We start from the raw sequence: 22,140 nt of genomic DNA on the forward strand, positions 1-22,140 counted from the left end.
CTATTTTATCTTCCCTTTCCCTCCTCCTCCTCCTCGTAGCAATGTCTGGTTATTATTATTATTATTATTACTATGAGATAACCGACTCCTGTCCTCCCCCGTCCCCCCTCGTCCTTCCCCCACCCCCAGCTCTCCTGTCCTGAGTTGGGAAGAAGGGTCTTTCCTCAAGTAGGCTCCCCCAGCAGGGATAGCCGGGGCCTGGGCTTGGGCAGCCTGGGGAGCAGCCCTGGGGAACTGCCTGGCATCCAGCAGGTCCTTATACTGGATCTCTGGCCTGATCATCCTCAGACAGGACTGATGAGTAGCGTTTTCCAGCCCAGGCTGGAGCTCATATCCCAGGATCTTCACCAAGCCGCTCTGGAAGGGCCTGATGGTCTTGTCACGGATGCGGCTGGCCTCCACAGGTCTCCCGCCGTCCCTCAGGCAGGCCCGGGCCAGCACATCCCGGCGGGTACGGAGAAGAGCGACCTCCTGGTCCATCCTAATTCTCCCGAAGCGATCCACCTCGTTCCAGAAGGAGCGGTTGAAGGCCTGGTAGAGGTGCCAGTCCAGGGCGTTCCACTCGCGGAGCTTTAGACGTTGGTCGTCTGTTAGAGCCAGGGCGGGGGGCTGCGCAGCAGCCACTTTACCCACCCAGGAGCTGCCTCCGCTGGGCTTCTGCTGGCGGGCGTTGAGACTGAAGGAGACGATGGCGTCCAGCGGCCAGCAGAGGGCGTGGCGCAGCAGGACCTGTATTCATAAAGCGTAGGTAAGAAAGTGCTGATCTGGGATCAGGTACACCTTGTCCATTAAATCTTATTAACTGTATCGAAAAGGCAAAACATATCCTAGGTCAGCACATTCATAAAGCTTCTCAGAGAAAGAGTGCTGATTTTGAATCAGATAATCTTATTCAGTCATGGCAAAATGTATCCTAGATCAACAATCCTAGGCTGAAACTCTTGATACATATGGCCCCAGGACCTGTATTCATAAAGCATAGGAAAAAGAGTGCTGATCTAGGAACAGGTCCACCTTGTCCTGTGAATGTAATATTATCTGCTGTTATCTAAAAGGAAAACCTGAACCCAGGGCCTGTATTTATAAAGGGTCTCAGAGCAAGAGCTAGGGTTATAGATGTGTCACTGCAACCTTAAAGGTCCTAAATTATGTCACCATTGCCCTTGATTCTAAGCAATGTTGTGCTGCTATTTTTATTATCTTGGCCAAAGCTTTTGATACGGTAGGCCATTCCATTCCTGTCGGCCGGCTAAGGAGTATTGGTGTCTTTTGAGTTGTCTTTGTACTGGTTTGCTAACTACCTCTCTCAAAGAGTGCAACGTATAAAGTCAGAACATCTGCTGCCTCAGCCACTGCCTTTCACCAAGGGAATAACCCAAGGCTCGATCCTAGGCCCCACGCTCTTCTCAATTTACATCAACATAGCTCAGCCAGTAGGAAGCTCACTTATCCATTTATATGCAGATGATACAGTCTTATACGCAGCTAGCCCTTCTCCGTATCTTATGTTAAACGCTCTTACAACAAAGCTTTCTTAGTGTCCAACAAGCTTTCTCTGCCTTTAACCTTGTTCTGAACACCGCCAAAACAAAGTCATGTGGTTTGGTAAGAAGAATGCCCCTCTCCCCACAGGTGTGATTACTACCTCTGGGGGTTTAGAGATTGAGGTAGTCACCTCATACAAGTACTTGGGAGTATGGCTAGATGGTACACTGTCCTTCTCTCAGCACATATCAAAACTGCAGGCTAAGGTTAAATCTAGACTTGGTTTCCTCTATCGTAATCGCTCCTCTTTCACCCCAGCTGCCAAACTAACCATGTTTCAGATGACCATCCTACCCATGTTAGATTACGGAGACATAATTTATAGGTCGGCAGGTAAGGTTGCTCTCGAGCGGCTAGATGTTCTTTACCATTAGGCCATCAGATTTGCCACCAATGCACCTGGAACGAGCTGCAAAAACCACTCAAACTGGACAGTTTTATCTCGTCATTCAAAGAGTCAATCATGCACACTCTTAGAGACAGTTGTGGCTGCTTCGCATCATGTATTGTTGTCTCTACCTTCTTGCCCTTTGTGCTGTTGTCTGTGCCCAATAATGTGTGTACCATGTTTCGTGCTGCTACCATGTTGTGCTGCTGCCATGTGGTGTTGCTACCATGCTGTGTTAGCATGGCAGCAACACATGCTATGTTGTTGTCTTAGGTCTCTCTTTATGTAGTGTTATGGTGTCTCTCTTGTAGTGATGTGTGATTTGTCCTATATGATATTTTTTTGAATTCCAGCCCCAGTCCCCGCAGGAGGCCTTTTGCATTTTGGTAGACCATCATTGTAAATAAGAATTTGTTCTTAACTGACTTGCCTAGTTAAATCAAGGTTAAATAAAATAATTAGAAAGAGTGCTGATCTGTGATAAGGGCCACCTATGGATAAAAGCTAAAAGAGTCTGCAAAATGGCATATATTACTATATATTATAATAGTATATGTACCATGGATTGGTCAAAGTGCTCAGAGACCAGGATGAGTTTGAAGGCGCGTCGAACGGCCGCCTCGCCTCTTCGGGCCAGTGTGGTCGAGAAGTTGGCGTTGTGGTCCAGGCCGAAGTCGAACCAGAGCAGGTTGCGGGCGTAGTGGTTGTTACGGAGACGGGGGTCGTAGTACTTCCTGGGGTTGTCGGCGAAGTCTCCCAGGCCTGTCAGATTAGATTACGGTTCAAATTAGATTAGAGATTACATTACAATTAGATTAAGAAAACTTTGACCTCAATGAGGCAATTCATTTTGCAGCATACAACCTCAATGTAGATAAAAAAACGGATTCCCCAGACACAGATTAAGCCTACTCCTGAATTAAAAATGCATGCTCAATGGAGAATCTCCAATGAAAGTGCTTTTGAGTACTGGACTAGGCTTAACCTGTGCCCAAAAAGTAACAGAATAGCAGACACACATGAGCATTAAGCAGTGGAATAGAATGGCTACATTATGTACCTTTGGCCTTCTTGAAGGCGGGGGCGACAGCTTTGTAATAGGCATAGGACGACTCGGCCAGCGCTACAGGGTCACGCATGATAGAGAAGTAAAAGGTGTCCACTGGCATCACCTTCTCTACCTGGAGGACCACAGAAGAAGAGGTCAGAGGGCCAAAGGTCATGGGGAAAGAAAACGAGTGATGGAGGCCATAGTCAAACTGTTTGAATGACTTGAAATGACCCAGTACACCGTATAATTAAAAACATTGAAAGCTGTTTGATTGGATGTAAAAAATGTAATAATGAACTAAAGAATGGATATAAAAATATGAAGTTAGGTGACGCACACTCTTCTCTTCATTGCAGTATAATGCCTTTACTTCATCGGGGACAGGGTGGCACTTTATCTAATGTTTTAGAAGGCCTTTATTACAACCTCTCACCTGCGGTTATTTGAAAATGAAATAATCTCCAAAATATCGCTATTTTTAAAACAAGCCATAGAAAATTGGTTGCAATTTCAGTTTAATCCACCAGGAAAGACAGAACACATATTACAACAATATGGTTAAACTCAAATATACTAAATTATAAGATAAACATTATTTTGGAAATAAAAAAACAAACAAAAGTATAATCTTTGTGAATTATATCAAAAATAGGACTGGTGGAGTTATGTCACACATGCAGCTAACAAAAATATATGGAAATGTCTGCTCTACCCACAATTACAACCAACTAATTGCAGCATTACCACAAAAGTGGAAAAGGCAAGTGGAAGGGGGGAAAAGTAAGGAACTTGTCTGTCAGCCCTGCATTAAAGACTAAAATTGTTTAAAGGAAATTGTGATAAAAACAGTATACCAGTGTCATTTAAGGACCCCAAAAAATGACAGCTGTGCCATACAGATTGCAAAATTGTTGTGAAGAGATTGTCGATGTACCGCTTCCATGGCACATGGTTTATGAACTGATACAACATTTTCAATTTAAATTACGATACAACATTTTTACAACCAATAGAATGTTATATATATGGGGGATACAACCATCCCAGCTCTGCAAATTATGCTGCAAAGAAACAGAATCATTAGATAATTTGTTTTGGTACTGTCCATATATATGCATCTTTATTTTTGGTCACTGCCAGTTGAGGACTTGTGAGGCGTCTGTTTCTCAAACTAAACACTCTAATGTACTTGTCCTCTTGCTCAGTTGTGCACCAGGACCTCCCACTCCTCTTTCTATTCTGGTTAGAGCCAGTTTGCACTGTTCTGTGAAGGGAGTAGTACACAGCATTGTACGAAATCTTCAGTTTCTTGGCAATTTCTCGCATGGAATAGCCATGACTTCTTAGACGAAGAATAGACTGACGAGTTCCAGAAGAAAGTTCTTTATTTTTGGCCATTTTGAGCCTGCAATCGAAGGCACAAATGCTGATGCTCCAGATACTCAACTCGTCTAAAAAGGCCAGTTTTATTGCTTCTTTAATCAGAACAACAGATTTGAGCTGTGCTAACATAATTGCAAAAGGTTTTCTAATGATGAATTTGCCTTTTAAAATGATAAACTTGGATTAGCTAACACAACGTGCCATTGGAACACAGGAGTGATGGTTGCTGATAATGGGCCTCTGTACGCCTATGTAGATATGCTATAAAAAATCTGCCGTTTCCAGCTACAATAGTTATTTACCACATTAACAATGTCTACACTGTATTTCTAATCAATTTCATGTTATTTTAATGGACAAAAAATTTGCATTTCTTTCAAAAACAGGGACATTTCCAAGTGACCCCAAACCTTTGAACGGTAGTGTATATGGGGGATTGGAAATGATGCAGCCAATTACAGTGATAGAAGCCACAATGTATCTGCAATATTAAAGCAGATCTAGCCCCTAAAGAAAATAAACAAAATATTTTAGAAAGACTAGTAGGAGTGTGTGTGTGTGTGTGTGTGTGTGTGTGTGTGTGTGTGTGTGTGTGTGTGTGTGTGTGTGTGTGTGTGTGTGTGTGTGTGTGTGTGTGTGTGTGTGTGTGTGTGTGTGTGTGTGTGTGTGTGTGTGTGTGTGTGTGTGTGTGTGTGTGCCCTAGGTGGGAGACAGTTGGTTCACTGAGCTGGACTGTTCGGAGCGTTGTAAGTGTAACCCTGGCAACAACATTGTCTGTGAGCCGTGGCAGTGTAGTCCCGCCCAGGAGTGTAAGGTGTTGGAGGGAGAGCTGGCATGTGTTTCAACAGGTAAATGCCACACCACCTTTCAGGGCTTTTTTTTAGTCTTTGTTGTGTTGTTTATTTTGCTACTGTTATTGGGACAGAAATGTTTTGGTTTCCCAGATACAGATTCCTAATTATAATGAATTATTAGTCCTGAACTAAAAAGCATTTCAAGAATCTCCATTGAACATGCTTCTGGCCTCCCGGGTGGCACACTGTTAGCTGTGCCACCAGAGACTCTGGGTTTGAGCCCAGGCTCTGTTGCAGTCGGCCGCGACCGGGAGGTCCATGGGGCGACGCACAATTGGCCTAGCGTTGTCCGGGTTAGGGAGGGTTTGGCCGGTAGGGATATCCTTGTCTCATCGCGCACTAGAGACTCCTGTGCCGGGCCGGGTGCAATGCACGCTGACTAGGTGTGTGGTGTTTCCTCTGACACATTGGTGCGGCTGGCTTCCAGGTTGGAAGCGTGCTGTGTTAAGAAGCAGTGCAGCTTGGTTGGGTTGTGTTGAACACCTTAGGGATGAACTGGAATGCCAACTGCGAGCCAGGCCTAATCGCCCAACATCAGTACCCAACCTCACAAATGCACTACTGCTCTTGTGGCAAAATGGAAGTCCTTTCAACATCTAGTGGAAAGCCTTCCCAGAAGAGTGGAGGCTGTTATAGCAGCAAAGAGGGGACCAACTATATATTAATGCCCATGATTTTCAAATGAGATGTACGACGAGCAGGTGTCCACATACTTTTGGTAGCTAAATTGCTCCATCCTGTTGAAATGTACCCATACAACTGTCACTGTCCTTTTCTTTGCCAACAACAGAAGCAGTTAACAAATCACAAGGGAACCTGCCAAACTTACAAAATATATCATCAGCTCCATGAAAATAATAATCTGTGTTAAACTAACACACAAAAAAATAATATTCTGTTTGTATTTGTTTTTTTCTCCCTTCTGTCCTATGATTTTGTTTATTTCCTCAATAAATAATAGGCCAACGTGTAAATATAGAATTTTAAAAAATGTCCTCACATACACATGAATATAGGAAAAATTACAATACAACTGACCTTGTGTCTTTCCCTGTTAATGGGTTTGTTTGTTAGAATTTTTTTTTGCTGTTGTGTATTTTTTTTGCTGTTCAAAAACCTCAATAAATACACATTGGAAGAAAATAAAGAAATACACAATTAATAATCTAAAGCACGTACCTCTGGTTTGTTGAAGCGCATGTGGTTTCCCATAATGCTGAACTCGGCCACGTGGGGCCCTCTATAACCTTTGACCCTGTGTGCGTTGAAGGGGAGGGGGTAGCCAAACTGGTACCCCAGAGGCAGGGCGAAGAACAGATCCCTCTCCTAGAAGAACAAGACTATGGATTTGAAGCTGCTTTCAAAGAGCCAAACAAAATCGTACCATATAACATCTAAATAAGTTTACTGGAGGAAAGCCAAACGGAAGATGAAGTAGTCTACCTCTCCGTATCGGTAAAGCATGTTGAGAACAGTGCTGCTGGCTGTCTTGTGGGTCTTCAGGAACATGACGTGGCTGTGGGGCCGACAGGAGCCCAGAGGCGGGCCCTGGCCGTCGGATGAGAACAGCGACCGCGACCTGTCCTGCTGGATGCTACATGAGGGGAGGGGGAAAAGATGATAATTTCAAAATGGTTTCAAACAAAAATATTTTTATGCAGTTCCACATGTGCACTGAGAGGAATAAATGTAAATGTATGCAAATTGTCCCATAACTCCGCCTATCCAACAACATAGGCATATGACTATACATTCTTTAAGCAGGGTTCATACAGACATTGATAAGTCAAATTCAAGGACTGTTTCAAGAACTTAATTGTAATTTTCAAGTACCTCAATGCTATACAATTGTATAATTTACAGTTGAAGTCAGAAGGTTACATACACCTTAGTCAAATACTTTTAAACTCCGTTTTTCACAATTCCTGACATTTAATCCAAGTAAAAATTCCCTGTCTTAGGTCAGTTAGAATCACCACTATTTTAAGAATACGCTCAATTAGTATTTGGTAGCATTGCCTTTGAATTGTTTAACTTGGGTCAAATGTTTCGGGTAGCCTTCCACAAGCTTCCAACAACAAGTTGGGTGAATTATGGCCCATTCCCCTTGACAGAGCTGGTGTAACTGAGTCAGGTTTGTAGGTCTCCTTGCTCGCACAAGCTTGTTCAGTTATGCCCAGAAATTTTCAATAGGATTGAGGTCAGGGCTTTGTGATGGCCACTCCAATACTTTGACTTTGTTGTCCTTAAGCCATTTTGCCACAACTTTGGAAGTATGCTTGGGGTCATTGTCCATTTGGAAGACCCATTTGCGACCAAGCTTTAACTTCCTGATTGATGTCTTGAGATGTTGTTCAATTTTTCCACATAATTTTCCTCCCATCTATTTTGTGAAGTGCACCAGTCCCTCCTGCAGCAAAGCACCCCCGCAACATGATAATGCCACCCCTGTGCTTCACGGTTGGTATTGTCATGCTGGTAAAAGAGGACCCAAAAGCGACTTAACAGAAGCAGAGTTTAATAATGTTCAAAACGGAATAACTGACATCCTCTAGATTTGTAGAGGGGAAAACAACTGGAGAAGCGGCCACAGACTGCAGGTCGCTTCGGGTAGGCGCAGGCCGTAGTCGACTGAGACACCTGCTCACACGCAGCGTCTGATGAAGGCACAAAACACGACAGAACAGGGTGATACACAATCACGGCAAAAAACACGACAGGACAGGGCGAAACGCAACCACAGCATGGTGAATACAATATAAGGAACCGACGGAACAGGAACGGATCACAAAGGAATAAATAGGGAGTCTAATCAGGGGAAAGGATCGGGAACAGGTGTGGAAGGACTAAATGATGATTAGGGGAATAGGAACAGCTGGGAGCAGGAACGGAACGACAGAGAGAAGAGAGAGCGAGAGAGTGAGAGAGGGAGGGGAGAGAGAAGGATAGAACCAAACAAGACCAGCAGAGGGAAACGAATAGCATGGGGAGCACAGGGACAAGACATGACAATAAATGACAAACATGACAGTACCCCCCCACTCACCGAGCGCCTCCTGGCGCTCTCGAGGAGGAACACTGGCGGCAACGGAGGAAATCATAGATCAAACGGTCCAGCACGTCCCGAGAAAGAACCCAACTCCTCTCCTCAGGACCGTAACGAAAAACGATAAAAAGGGAAACTAGGGTACTACTCTAAAAAAAAAAAAATGAGAACTAGGGACAGACTGAGACACAGCAAGGGCAGGGACAAGAACAGGAGAGATGCGATGGCAGGGAACAGACTGAGACCCAGCAAGACCAGGAGCAGAAGCAGAAAAAAATTACCAGACTTCTTCTGCGCGCAGTCTGAACACGCAGCCACGAAACGGCGCGTGTCACGCTCCTGAGTCGGCCACCAAAAGCGCTGGCGAATAGACGCAAGAGTGCCTCGAACACCGGGATGACCAGCTAACTTGGCAGAGTGAGCCCACTGAAGAACAGCCAGACGAGTGGAAACAGGAACGAAAAGGAGGTTACTAGGACAAGCGCGCGGCGACGCAGTGTGCGTGAGTGCTTGCTTAACCTGTCTTTCAATTCCCCAGACTGTCAACCCGACAACACGCCCATAAGGAAGAATCCCCTCGGGATCAGTAGAAGCCACAGAAGAACTAAACAGACGGGATAAGGCATCAGGCTTGGTGTTCTTGCTACCCGGACGGTAAGAAATCACAAACTCGAAACGAGCGAAAAACAACGCCCAACGAGCTTGACGGGCATTAAGTCGTTTGGCAGAACGGATGTACTCAAGGTTCTTATGGTCTGTCCCAACGACGAAAAGGAACGGTCGCCCCCTCCAACCACTGTCGCCATTCGCCTAGGGCTAAGCGGATGGCGAGCAGTTCACGGTTACCCACATCATAGTTGCGCTCAGATGGCGACAGGCGATGAGAAAAATAAGCGCACGGATGAACCTTATCGTCAGACTGGAAGCGCTGGGATAGAATGGCTCCCACGCCTACCTCTGAAGCGTCAACCTCGACAATGAATTGTCTAGTGACGTCAGGAGTAACGAGGATAGGAGCGGACGTAAAACGTTCTTTTAGAAGATCAAAAGCTCCCTGGGCGGAACCGGACCACTTAAAACACGTCTTGACAGAAGTAAGAGCTGTGAGAGGGGCAGCAACTTGACCGAAATTACGAATGAAACGCCGATAGAAATTAGCGAAACCTAAAAGCGCTGCAACTCGACACGTGACCTTGGAACGGGCCAATCACTGACAGCTTGGACCTTAGCGGAATCCATCTGAATGCCTTCAGCGGAAATAACGGAACCGAGAAAAGTAACGGAGGAGACATGAAAAGAGCACTTCTCAGCCTTTACGTAGAGACAATTCTCTAAAAGGCGCTGTAGAACACGTCGAACGTGCTGAACATGAATCTCGAGTGACGGAGAAAAAATCAGGATATCGTCAAGATAGACAAAAACAAAAATGTTCAGCATGTCTCTCAGAACATCATTAACTAATGCCTGAAAAACAGCTGGCGCATTGGCGAGACCGAACGGCAGAACCCGGTACTCAAAATGCCCTAACGGAGTGTTAAACGCCGTTTTCCACTCGTCCCCCTCTCTGATGCGCACGAGATGGTAAGCGTTACGAAGGTCCAACTTAGTAAAGCACCTGGCTCCCTGCAGAATCTCGAAGGCTGATGACATAAGGGGAAGCGGATAACGATTCTTAACCGTTATGTCATTCAGCCCTCGATAATCCACGCAGGGGCGCAGAGTACCGTCCTTCTTCTTAACAAAAAAGAACCCCGCCCCGGCCGGAGAAGAAGAAGGCACTATGGTACCGGCGTCAGAGACACAGACAAATAATCCTCGAGAGCCTTACGTTCGGGAGCCGACAGAGAGTATAGTCTACCTCGAGGAGGCGTGGTCCCTGGAAGGAGATCAATACTACAATCATACGACCGGTGAGGAGGAAGGGAGTTGGCTCGGGACCGACTGAAGACCGTGCGCAGATCATGATATTCCTCCGGCACTCCTGTCAAATCGCCAGGTTCCTCCTGAGAAGTAGGGACAGAAGAAACGGGAGGGATGGCAGACATTAAACACTTCACATGACAAGAAACGTTCCAGGATAGGATAGAATTACTAGACCAATTAATAGAAGGATTATGACATACTAGCCAGGGATGACCCAAAACAACAGGTGTAAACGGTGAACGGAAAATCAAAAAAAATAGTCTCACTGTGGTTACCAGATACTGTGAGAGTTAAAGGTAGTGTCTCAAATTTGATACTGGGAAGATGACTACCATCTAAGGCAAACATGGGCGTAGGCTTGTCTAACGGTCTGAAAGGAATGTTATGTTTCCGAACCCATGCTTCGTCCATGAAACAACCCTCAGCCCCAGAGTCAATCAAGGCACTGCATGTAGCACCCGAACCGGTCCAGCGTAGATGGACCGACATAGTAGTACAAGATCTAGATGAAGGGACCTGAGTAGTAGCGCTCACCAGTAGCCCTCCGCTTACTGATGGGCTCTGGCCTCTTACTGGACATGAATTAACAAAATGTCCAGCAACTCCGCAATAGAGGCACAGGCGGTTGGTGATCCTCCGTTCCCTCTCCTTAGTCGAGATGCGAATCCCTCCCAGCTGCATGGGCTCAGTCTCAAAGCCAGAGGAGGGAGATGGTTGCGATGCGGAGCAGGGAAACACCGTTGATGCGAGCTCTCTTCCACGAGCCCGGTGACGAAGATCTACCCGTCGTTCTATGCGGATGGCGAGAGCAATCAAAGAGTCCACATCTGAAGGAACCTCCCGGGAGAGAATCTCATCCTTAACCACTGCGTGGAGTCCCTCCAGAAAACGAGCGAGCAGCGCCGGCTCGTTCCACTCACTAGAGGCAGCAAGAGTGCGAAACTCAATGGAATAATCCGTTATGGACCGTTCACCTTGGCATAAGGAAGCCAGGGCCCTAGAAGCCTCCCCACCAAAAACTGAACGGTCAAAAACCCGAATCATCTCCTCTTTAAAGTTCTGGAATTTGTTAGAGCAATCAGCCCTTGCCTCCCAGATAGCTGTGCCCCATTCTCGAGCCCGGCCAGTAAGGAGTGAAATGACGTAAGCAACCCGAGCTCTCTAGAGTATGTGTTGGGTTGGAGAGAGAACACAATCTCACACTGCGTGAGAAAGGAGCGGCACTCAGTGGGCTGCCCGGAGTAGCAAGGTGGGTTATTAACCCTAGGTTCTGGAGGCTCGGCAGGCCAGGAAGTAACAGGTGGCACGAGACGTAGACTCTGGAACTGTCCAGAGAGGTCGGAAACCTGAGCAGCCAGGTTTTCCACGGCCTGGCGAGCAGCAGACAATTCCTGCTCGTGTCTGCCGAGCATGGCTCCTTGGATCTTGACGGCAGTGTAAACAGCGTCTGAAGTCGCTGGGTCCATTCCTAGGTCGGTTCCTTCTGTCATGCTGGTAAAAGAGGACCCAAAAGCGACTTAACAGAAGCAGAGTTTAATAATGTTCAAAACGGAATAACTGACATCCTCTAGATTTGTAGAGGGGAAAACAACTGGAGAAGCGGCCACAGACTGCAGGTCGCTTCGGGTAGGCGCAGGCCGTAGTCGACTGAGACACCTGCTCACACGCAGCGTCTGATGAAGGCACAAAACACGACAGAACAGGGTGATACACAATCACGGCAAAAAAACACGACAGGACAGGGCGAAACGCAACCACAGCATGGTGAATACAATATAAGGAACCGACGGAACAGGAACGGATCACAAAGGAATAAATAGGGAGTCTAATCAGGGGAAAGGATCGGGAACAGGTGTGGAAGGACTAAATGATGATTAGGGGAATAGGAACAGCTGGGAGCAGGAACGGAACGACAGAGAGAAGAGAGAGCGAGAGAGTGAGAGAGGGAGGGGGAGAGAGAAGGATAGAACCAAACAAGACCAGCAGAGGGAAACGAATAGCATGGGGAGCACAGGGACAAGACATGACAATAAATGACAAACATGACAGGTATGGTGTTCTTCGGCTTGCTAGCCTCCCCCTTTTTCCTCCAAACATAACGATGGTCATTATGTCTAAACAGACGACATTTCTCCAAAAAGTATGATCTTTGTCCCCATCTTTACCCCTTTTTTACCCCCCCTTGTCTCCCCAATTTTGTGGTATCAAATAGTTAGTAGGTATATATGATATATTATATATGATATAAATCAACTCGTACATTTTATGGAATATAGCTATGATCCCCCTTCCATCTTAATGTAATGACATGAAATAAATTGGCAGATCATTATCAATGACTTATCAACAGCTGCGACAAGTTGTCCAGTGTAAGAAATCCTCACTGGTACCCTAGTGTATAGACCCATATAAATACTGTAGTTATTTACTGGATACACCTCTATCCAAACAGTTGGGTCACTCTAGAAGACAACACGGACCAGGTCACTTAGCATGCTTTTTTCTAAATACAGTTACATAAAAAAAATGAGCATGGTGCTGCGTGATAATCCACCGCATTTGCCTATTTCAGCCTTCGCATCTATGATGGAAGGTGGCCGAGCTACAGCAGTTTTTGTCAGACCATGAGACATCCAAAGAAATCTGTCTTCTCACAAAAACGCTTGTAGTGTCCAAAACGGTTTGACCTACAAACTTTATGTAAAGATGAGACTCTCACGAACATGATGGGATTCTCCGTTTTGCTCTACAACCCCCATAATGCTCAGTTAAGGCTACCAAGCTTGCTAGGACAGAACAGATACAACTTCAAATGACACTGAGGTGTGAAGTGAGAGGTGTCAAAGCCTTTGAGCCCAACAATGGCAGGAGAGTCTCACAGCCTACCCACCCAAATCCAGAGGCCTTTGAAGCCCCCTCCCACTGTTCAGATACCATCCGCTGGCATTTTCTACATAGCTTATCCCATGTGGATGGGACACTGCTGCTTGGATTCCACCTGGTGATCTGTTCACTGTCTGCCCTGGCCTGTCTGGTATAGGTACCCCCGCCACACTTCCCCGCTCTCTCCCGAGCTTTCGCTCAACTCCAGCACACACGCACTGTTGGGGCGAGTGACTCTGAACTTACAATGGCTAGCCCCAAGTCGTTATATTTTTTTCCTTGTGCTTTATGCTATTTGCCTCATGACTCCTACATGCTGATGACTATGCACCTGCTTGTTTACCCAACCATGGGACAGACTGTTTGTTCCCACACTTGGGACTCTGGCTCTCTATTGGTTACGCGGACTCTTGGCCTCCCATCCTATTCTTACCACCTCTCGCCGGCTTTATATTCATATTGCCTGATGAGATGGCTGTACAATATGATCTTGTTGCCATCTAATGCACATTCAAATGTCATAACTCAACACTGCAAAGCTATCCCTGTCCTCTGCCGTGCCTTGATTGTATTACTGCTGATGATATCTGGAAATGTGCATATACACCCTGGCCCATCTACTGTTGCTAGCCCCAATTCTGACTTGTGCTCTGATATCTGCTTCACTGATTTCTGCTCTCGTAAAAGCCTGGGTTTTCTGCACGTTAACACTACCTAAAATGGATCAATTGTGATTAAGGAAGAGTGTTTTGAACACTAATGTTAACCTTTCTAGTTCTAACCTTTTTCAGCAAGACAGATCTGCCGAAGTTGGTGGAGTGGCAATCTTTACTGGTTTCAAGCATTAAACTTTCAAATAGCTCTTTGTTGACTGTTGCTGGTGGTTATCGTCCTCCATCAGCACCGGCCTGTAACCTACCTGCCCTAAGCTCTCTCTTGGCCCCTTACACTACGTCTGAATTTTTCCTGCTAGGTGACCTAAACTGGGACATACTTAAACCACCTGACCAAGTCCTAAAGCAATGGGACTCCTTAAATCTTTCTCAGATTACTACCAACCCCACAAGGTATCACTCCAAACAACCAGAAAAGGCTACTCTCCTTGACGTGTTTTCTGTAATGACGTTAGTGATGACTGTTTTACAGCCTGTCTTCGTAATGGCTGCTCAGTGAAAGGACCTGTCCGGATGTCATAGATGCTTGCTAAGACACTTTAATGAGCAACCCTTCCTTCATGACCTGGTCTCTGTAAATTGGAATAGAATCAGCTTGATCCCCTCTGTCGAAGACGCTTGGACCTTATTTTTTCATATTTTCAGTGGTATTGTTAACAAACATGCCACCATAAAGAGAATTAGAATTAAAAACAGGTTACTGCACCTCAAGAATTCCATTTGGCGAAAGGCTCGGCACACGCATACTCAGGCTGACTGGCTCGTGTTTAGTCAAATGAGAAATAAGTGCACTCAGGCTATCCAGGAGACCAAAGTTAGTTACTTTAAGGAGCAGGTCTCTCTCTGTGGGTCTAGGCCCAAGAAGTTCTGTAAAACGGCCTGGAGAATAAACCCTCCTCCTCACATCTGCCCATGTCCCTTAATGTTGATGATGTGGTTGTTACTGACAAGGAGCACATGGCTGAGCTCTTTAATCACCACTTCAATAAGTCAGGATTCCTATTTGACTCAGCCATGCCTCCTTGCCCGTCCAACATGCCCCTACCATCGCCAAGCCTATCTCTGAACTTTTTAACCTGTCTCTACTCTCTGGGGAGGTTCCGATTGCTTGGAAGGCAGCCACGGTGCGTTTTTTATTTAAAGGGGGAGATAAAGCTGATCGTAACTGTTATAGGCCAATTTCTATTTTGCCCTGGTTATCAAAAGTGTTGGAAAAACTTGTCAATAACCAACTGACTGGCTTTCTTGATGTCTGTAGTATTCTTCTGGTATGCAATCTGGTTTGCGCTTAGGTTATGTATGTGTCACTGCAACCTTAAAGGTCCTCAATCATGTCACCATTGCCCTTGATTCTAAGCAATGTTGTGCTGCTATTTTTATTGACTTGACCAAAGCTTTTGATACGGTAGACCATTCCATTCTTGTGGGCCGGCTAAGGAGTATTGGGTGTCTCTGAGGGGTCTTTGGTCTGGTTTGTAAACTACCTCTCGCAAAGAGTGCAGTGTATAAGGTCAGAACATCTGCTGTCTCAGCCACTGCCTGTCACCTAGGGAGTACCCCAAGGCTCAACCCTAGGCCCCACGCTCTTCTCAATTTACATCAACAACATAGCTCAGCCAGTAAGAAGCTCACTTATCCATGTATATGCAGATGATACAGTCTTATACTCAGCTAGCCCTTCTCCGTATTTTATGTTAAACGCTCTACAACAAAGCTTTCTTAGTGTCCAACAAGCTTTCTCTGCCTTTAACCTTGTTCTGAACACCACCAAAACAAAGGTCATGTGGTTTGGTAAGAAGAATGCCCCTCTCCCCACATGTGTGATTACTACCTCCGGGGGTTTAGAGCTTGAGGTAGTCACTGCATACAAGTACTTGGGAGTATGGCACTGTCCTTCTCTCAGCACATATCAAAGCTGCAGGCTAAGGTTAAATATAGACTTGGTTTCCTCTATCGTAATCGCTCCTCTTTCACCCCAGCTGCCAAACTAACCCTGATTCAGATGACCATCCTACCCATTCTAGATTATGGAGACGTAATTTATAGATCGGTAGGTAAGGGTGTTCTCGAGCGGCTAGATGCTCTTTACCATTCAGCCATCAGATTTGCCACCAATGCTCCTTATAGGACCCATCACTGCACTCTATACTCCTCTGTAATCTGGTCATCTCTGTTTTTCTGTCGCAAGACCCACTGGTTGATGCTTATTTATAAAACCCTCTTAGGCCTCACTCCCCCCTACCTGAGACACATACTGCAGCCCTCATCCTCCACATACAACACCCGTTCTGACAGTCACATTCTGTTAAAGGTCCCCAAACACACACATCCCTGAGTTGCTCCTCTTTCCAGTACGCTGCAGCTAGCGACTGGAACGAGCTGCAACAAACACTCAAACTGGACAGTTTTATCTCCATCTCTTCATTCAGAGACTCGATCATGGACACTCTTGCTGACAGTTGTGACTGCTTCGCGTGATGTATTGTTGACTCTACCTCTTGCCCTTTGTGCTGTTGTCTGTGCCCTATAAGGTTTGTACCATGGTTTGGGCTGCTACCATGTTATGCTGCTGCCGTGTTGTTGTCATGTTGTGTTGTCATGCGTTGCTGCCATGCTATGTTGTTGTCTTAGGTCTCTCTTTATGTAGTGTTGTGGTGTCTCTCGTCGTTTTATTTTATTTTACATTTTTAATCCCAGGCCCCCGTCCCCGCAGGAGGCCTTTTGTGTTTTGGTAGGTCGTCATTGTAAATAAAAATATGTGTTCTTAACTGACTTGCCTGGTTAAATAAAGGTTCAATAAAATAAAATAAATATTAAAGTGTCATGGGACTTGCCTGAAAGTAACCCATACAAATTAATCGAAGTATGGGGGTAGTTTTGTGCCAACCAAAATAAAATAATAATAAATATGTGGGAAGAAATTACTTAAATATTTCTTGAATGTCCTGGATATTGACCAGACACTTCAAAACCTTATACCTTATTATTTATTTTTTGACTGTCTTCTTTGCCATTTATGAATGTGTTATTTAATGCATTTCCAATGGATATAGTAGTTAAGGACAAATTCAATATTTCATTAAATATTTTTTAAATATATATGTTTTATAGTTAAAGGGGTCCTAAAAATTAAAAATCATATAGCTAAATGATCGATTGGTATGATCATCTTAAAACAATTCCATATGTTAGCTTAGTAGAACCCCCCCAACAGCTTAGACTTTTAGAGGTTATTAATGAACCAAGACATAACATACAGGACAAGATAAGTCTCTATAATGTAGGTGCTACTACAATGTATTTTTCTTCTTCATTGTTTTGCTGATGAAAGCAATATGGAAAAAAAAGAGAATGGTGCAAATAGAAAATTGCTAAAGGTGCAGGTGAAATTTGACTGAACACAACATATCGCTGTATTGGTTGTTCCTATACTGGTTAAACACTTGTCATGGACTGGGATAGGGAAGTTGATTCTATTCTCTATTGAAGAACAATAGAATAGAAAAAGACGTTGTTTTTACAAAGAGCTGCAGAGTAGCTATAGCCTGATCCCACAACTGTTTGCGCTTTCTTGCCAACTCCAACGCTCATTGTCAAACAGGAGTTTGCAAAGACAGCAGGAACTGATCTGGGACCATGCTAGGGTGGAGGACCTCTGACCTTTTGTTGAAGATGACCCCCAGTAACTGTCCTGCGAAGGCGATGGCCACGAACACCAGCAGGGCCTTCCAGAGCCACATGGGCCCCACCCGATAGCGCCCCAGCCCTAGCCGCATCCTCCTGTGGAGAGGGAGAGAATTATAAATATTATTGTTATTTATTTGATGGTCCAGAGCCACATGTGCCCCAGCCGCATACTCTTTGTGTGTGTGTGAGAGAGAGAAACAGAGAGAGAGAATTGCATGGGTCACCAAGCAAATATGATATAACACACCAAACTAATATAAGGGTTAGGTTGAGAGGCACGTAGGCCCCAGCCGCATCCTCCTAGAGTGGGGCGGGAGAGGAAGGAGAAGGGGAGAGGGTATAAAGAGCAAGGGAGGAGAGATAGAGGGGAGTGGAAGTGGGACAGAGAAATAAGGAGAGAGGGAGGAAGGGAAATAGAGAGAGGCAGAAAGGTAATTATGACTTGAGTGTTGTGATGACCAGTGAGAAGCACCAGTACCAGCGAGAAACATTCTCCGAGTATGATGTCAGCGAACACAGTATGTAAACAGAACAAGGAATAATTGACCTAAACAACAAGTTTATAGAGGGTAGAGGAATTTCATGACTTCATGTGTGTGTGCACACAATTTACTTACGCTCTTCATTGATGTGTTTGTTTACATTCCTCTACTTGGCAGGGGTACAGTTCCTGAAAATAGTGGAAGTAGGCCTATAGAGTACTTCTAAATAGGGGTATCTGGTTCAATGCAGTATCATATGTCATCATAGGAGGAATTGGTTTAGCGGTACTGTAACGATATCCCTGTGCTGTGCAAACCTGTCAATGACTCGTTCAGCCACAACAGTAACAGGCATTGTACTGCTAGATAGCTTGCTACAGTTCTAGCCTACTGTCCCACTGTAATGTTTGTGTCACAGTAATAACCTCTTCTGCTGTGTGCTATAATGCATTGATTTATTGTTATAATAAAATTATGATAAAGAGGAAGATAGTGGGTGGAAATATACTTCAATGTTCCCAGATGTTCAATCAAGCACAAAGGTTTTTCGGGCTGAGCGGAGGCGAAGCTGAAAGCAATAACCACAGACAAGAACAGCACACTGCTGATTGAAAATTAATCTTTCTAGCTACACCACAGGATCGTAACAGACAGAGCGAAATCACGCATTTCAGTTTGTCACTCAAGTGAGCATGGTGATGAGGAGTCGACCTGCTAGTAAGCAAGCAAGCCAAGCAAATGCTTAACATAAGTTACATTGTGAGACGCCCCGTTAAAATTATATAAACTGAATGCTCAATGAAGGGTATAGCCTAAGGAAGAGACATTATCGCACGAACGTGGGGGCCTTAGTTTGGTGGGATTCTCCTTTCAGTAGACCGACCGTAATAAAACAACCACCGCTGTCTGTCTGCATCAATCTCAGCTTCGGTTTCAATGAGAAATTCAGAGCCTTGTATCTATCAACCTCCCTTGTCCGATTCCGCTGCTGGCTCGGATTGCAATGCAAGCCCCGTCCCGGTCTCGACTGAACACAAAATCGGTGTTCTTACCTCGCTCTCCGTTTGAAAGCCATGATAGAACCGGGCCGGTTGCGGTTTCCGTGGCGTGTTGCAGCGATTGGCGGCAGCAGGAGCCACCGTGCATCTCGAAGGCACGAGCCCTGGCCGTGCCTTTACCGAAAACACACCGATCAAATCAAGCCATCGCTATAGATTAACGAGTATTATTGTCTTCTGTATAAAACCCCGGAGGTTTTGCTTTACGATTTTAGGCTACCGTAGGTTGCTACGTGACGCCCTCACAGTGCTGTTTTGTCAAGCTGCATTCCCTTTTATCATTGCGCCTTTCCCCTCCTGGCTAGCGGCTCCTTCAGGGCTCTGGGATAAAACAGGTTTGGACGGAGAGAAAGGGGTTGGCTTTGTGAGCGTAAATGTTTATGTGCAGGGGGGGGGGTATGAGAGGCGGGGGAGTCACACACAAACATACACAGACACAGCACACACAAACATACACAGACACAGCACACACAAACATACACAGACACAGCACACACAAACATACACAGACACAGCACACACAAACATACACAGACACAGCACACACAAACATACACAGACACAGCATACACAAACATACACAGACACAGCACACACAAACATACACAGACACAGCACACACAAACATACACAGACACAGCACACACAAACATACACAGACACAGCACACACAAACATACACAGACACAGCACACACAAACATACACAGACACAGCACACACAAACATACACAGACACAGCACACACAAACATACACAGACACAGCACACACAAACATACACAGACACAGCACACACAAACATAAACAGACACAGCACACACAAACATACACAGACACAGCACACACAAACATACACAGACACAGCACACACAAACATACACAGACACAGCACACACAAACACGAATGCTGCGACCAAAAAAGTCACATTTGCGACCGTTTGACTTGACAGTGCAACACACATTCTTAATTGGTTGCCAGGGTTCCAGTGAAAGAAATGTACATGGTCAAGTTTTTTTTTATCATCATGATTTATTCAAAACAGTAATGTGCAATTGACCCAAACTTTCTGAAGAAGCAACAACAAGGGAATGCCCCTCTGTCAGGGTCCGACATACAGGGGATGTTTTGGAAACCCGGATGACCATCCCGTCAATGGGCAGCTAGGGCCAGTTAAATGTTTTTTTTGTTGTTGTTGTAATAATGCTATTTTTGTCATCTATGCTGTATAAATATATATGTTTGTTTTTTAAACGGATGGATACCCGAAGCTGTTCGTTCACTATGTGTATTTATTACATGCGGCCTGCACACATACAGAGCACGGGCTGAGCTCTCAAACAGCATGGGGTAGGGGAGTAGGAAATGTTCCAAGTTATGATAAATGTTAAGGCAAGAATGGGTATGCAAACCAGGAATTTATGAACATGAAATACAGAAATATATCATTTACATATGTAACCTTTGGCTGCAAGTATGGCTGTGAGTCTTTCTGGGTAAGACTCTAAGAGCATTCCACACCTGGATTTATTATTTTCCAAATTGGTCGTTCATCATTGCCAGACAACCATTTTCAGGTCTTGACATAGATATTCAAGTAGATTTAAGTCCAAACTGGAACTCAGCCACTCAGGAACATTCACTGTTTTCTTGGTAAAGCAACTCAGGTGTAGATTTGGCCTTGTGTTATAGGTGTTTGTCCAGTTTTTGTCCAGGGTAAATTCATCTCTAAACATAACACTTTGCATTCAGGACAAAAAGTGAATTGCTTTGCAACATTTTTGGCAGTATTACTTTATTACCTTGTTGCTAAACAGGGTGCATGTTTTGGAAAATGTTTATTCTGTACATGCTTCCTTCTTTTCACTTTGTCAATTATGTTATTATTGTGGAGTAACTACAATGTTGTTGATTCATCCTCAGTTTTCTCCTATCACAGCCATTCAACTCTGTAACTGTTTTGGCCTCATGGTGAAATCCCTGAGCGGTGTCCTTCCTCTCCGGCAACTGAGTTAGGAAGAACGCCTGTATTGTTTTAGTGACTTGGTGTATTGATACACCACCCAAAGTGTAATTAATATCTTCACCATGCTCAAAGGGATATTCAATGTCTGCTTTTTATTTATTTTTATCCATCTACCAATAGGTTCCCTTCTTTGCAAGGCATTGGAAAACCTCTCTGGTCTTTGTGGTTGAATCTGTGTTTAGAATTCAGTGCTCGACTGAGGGATCTTACAAATAATTGTAGATGTTGGGTACAGAGATGAGGTAGTCATTAAAAAATGATGTAAAACACTATAATTGCACAGAGTGAATCCATGCAACTTATTATGTGACTTGTTAAGCACATTTTTACTCCTGAAATTATTTTGGCTTGCCATAACAAAGGGTTTGAAAACTTATTGACTCAAGATATTTCAGCTTTTCTTTTTCAATTAATTTGTAAAAATTTCAGAAAAACATCATTCTACTTTCATATTATGGGGTGGCCAACAATATAAATTGTAATCCATCTTAAATTCAGGCTGTAACACAACAAAATTTGGAAAAAGTAAAGGGGTGTGAATACTTTCTGAATCATGATTATTTGAATCAATCCAGTGTTTTTGAAAACTCTATTCCAAGTGCACTACAGAAACACCAGGGTGGAGCTGAATTAAAGAGAAAGGAAAGGGGATACCAAGTCAGTTGCACAACTGAATGCATTCAACCGAAATGTGTCTTCCACATTTAACTCAACCCCTCTGAATCAGAGAGGTGCGGGGAGCTGCCTTATTCGGCGCCGGGGAAGCCGTTGTTGGGGGTTAACTGCCTTGCTCAAGCATAGAATGGCAGATTGTTCCACCTTGCCGGCTCGGGGATTCAAACCAGCGACCCTTTGGTTACTGGCCCAACGCTCTTAACCGCTTTGTACAGCACCTTCGGAAAGTATTCAGCCCCCTTGACTTTATCCACATTTTGTTACTTGACAGCCTTATTCTAAAATGTATTTTTTTAATGAAATCGTCAGCAATCTACACACAATACCTCATAATGAAAAAGCAAAAACAGTTTTTTTTAATTTTCTCAAATTTATTACAAATAAAAAACAGAAATACCTTATTTACTTAAGTATTCAGACCCTTTGCTATGAGACTCGAAATTGAGCTCAGGTCCATCCTGTTTCC

The 22,140-nt window shown here is 44.6% G+C and overlaps 1 protein-coding gene across 1 annotated transcript; it reads right to left on the reverse strand.

The window, feature by feature from the left end:
• Positions 1-19,325, reverse strand: gal3st4 (galactose-3-O-sulfotransferase 4). The gene is made up of 7 exons (XM_046327908.1): positions 18,969-19,325; positions 17,408-17,527; positions 6,665-6,815; positions 6,401-6,547; positions 2,994-3,114; positions 2,493-2,695; positions 1-729 (listed from the first exon to the last, which is right to left on the reverse strand). The coding sequence occupies exons 1-7, from the start codon at positions 18,989-18,991 to the stop codon at positions 1-3; spliced, it is 1,494 nt and encodes a 497-aa protein (XP_046183864.1). The 5' UTR covers positions 18,992-19,325.
• Positions 19,326-22,140: the final 2,815 nt, after the last annotated feature.

The sequence above is a fragment of the Oncorhynchus gorbuscha genome, linkage group LG25, assembly GCF_021184085.1.
Source record: "Oncorhynchus gorbuscha isolate QuinsamMale2020 ecotype Even-year linkage group LG25, OgorEven_v1.0, whole genome shotgun sequence".
Classification (NCBI taxonomy): Eukaryota; Metazoa; Chordata; class Actinopteri; order Salmoniformes; family Salmonidae; genus Oncorhynchus; species Oncorhynchus gorbuscha.

Bases quoted from the DNA above. Each gene is read 5' to 3' on its own strand.
- gal3st4 (XM_046327908.1), bottom strand. From the start codon at position 18,991: ATGGCTTTCAAACGGAGAGCGAG. The intron at 3,115-6,400 runs GTACGTGCTTTA...GTGGTCCTCCAG, and splicing joins TGCGCTTCAACAAACCAGAG to GTAGAGAAGGTGATGCCAGT. The intron at 730-2,492 runs GTACATATACTA...TTATGAATACAG, and splicing joins AGCACTTTGACCAATCCATG to GTCCTGCTGCGCCACGCCCT.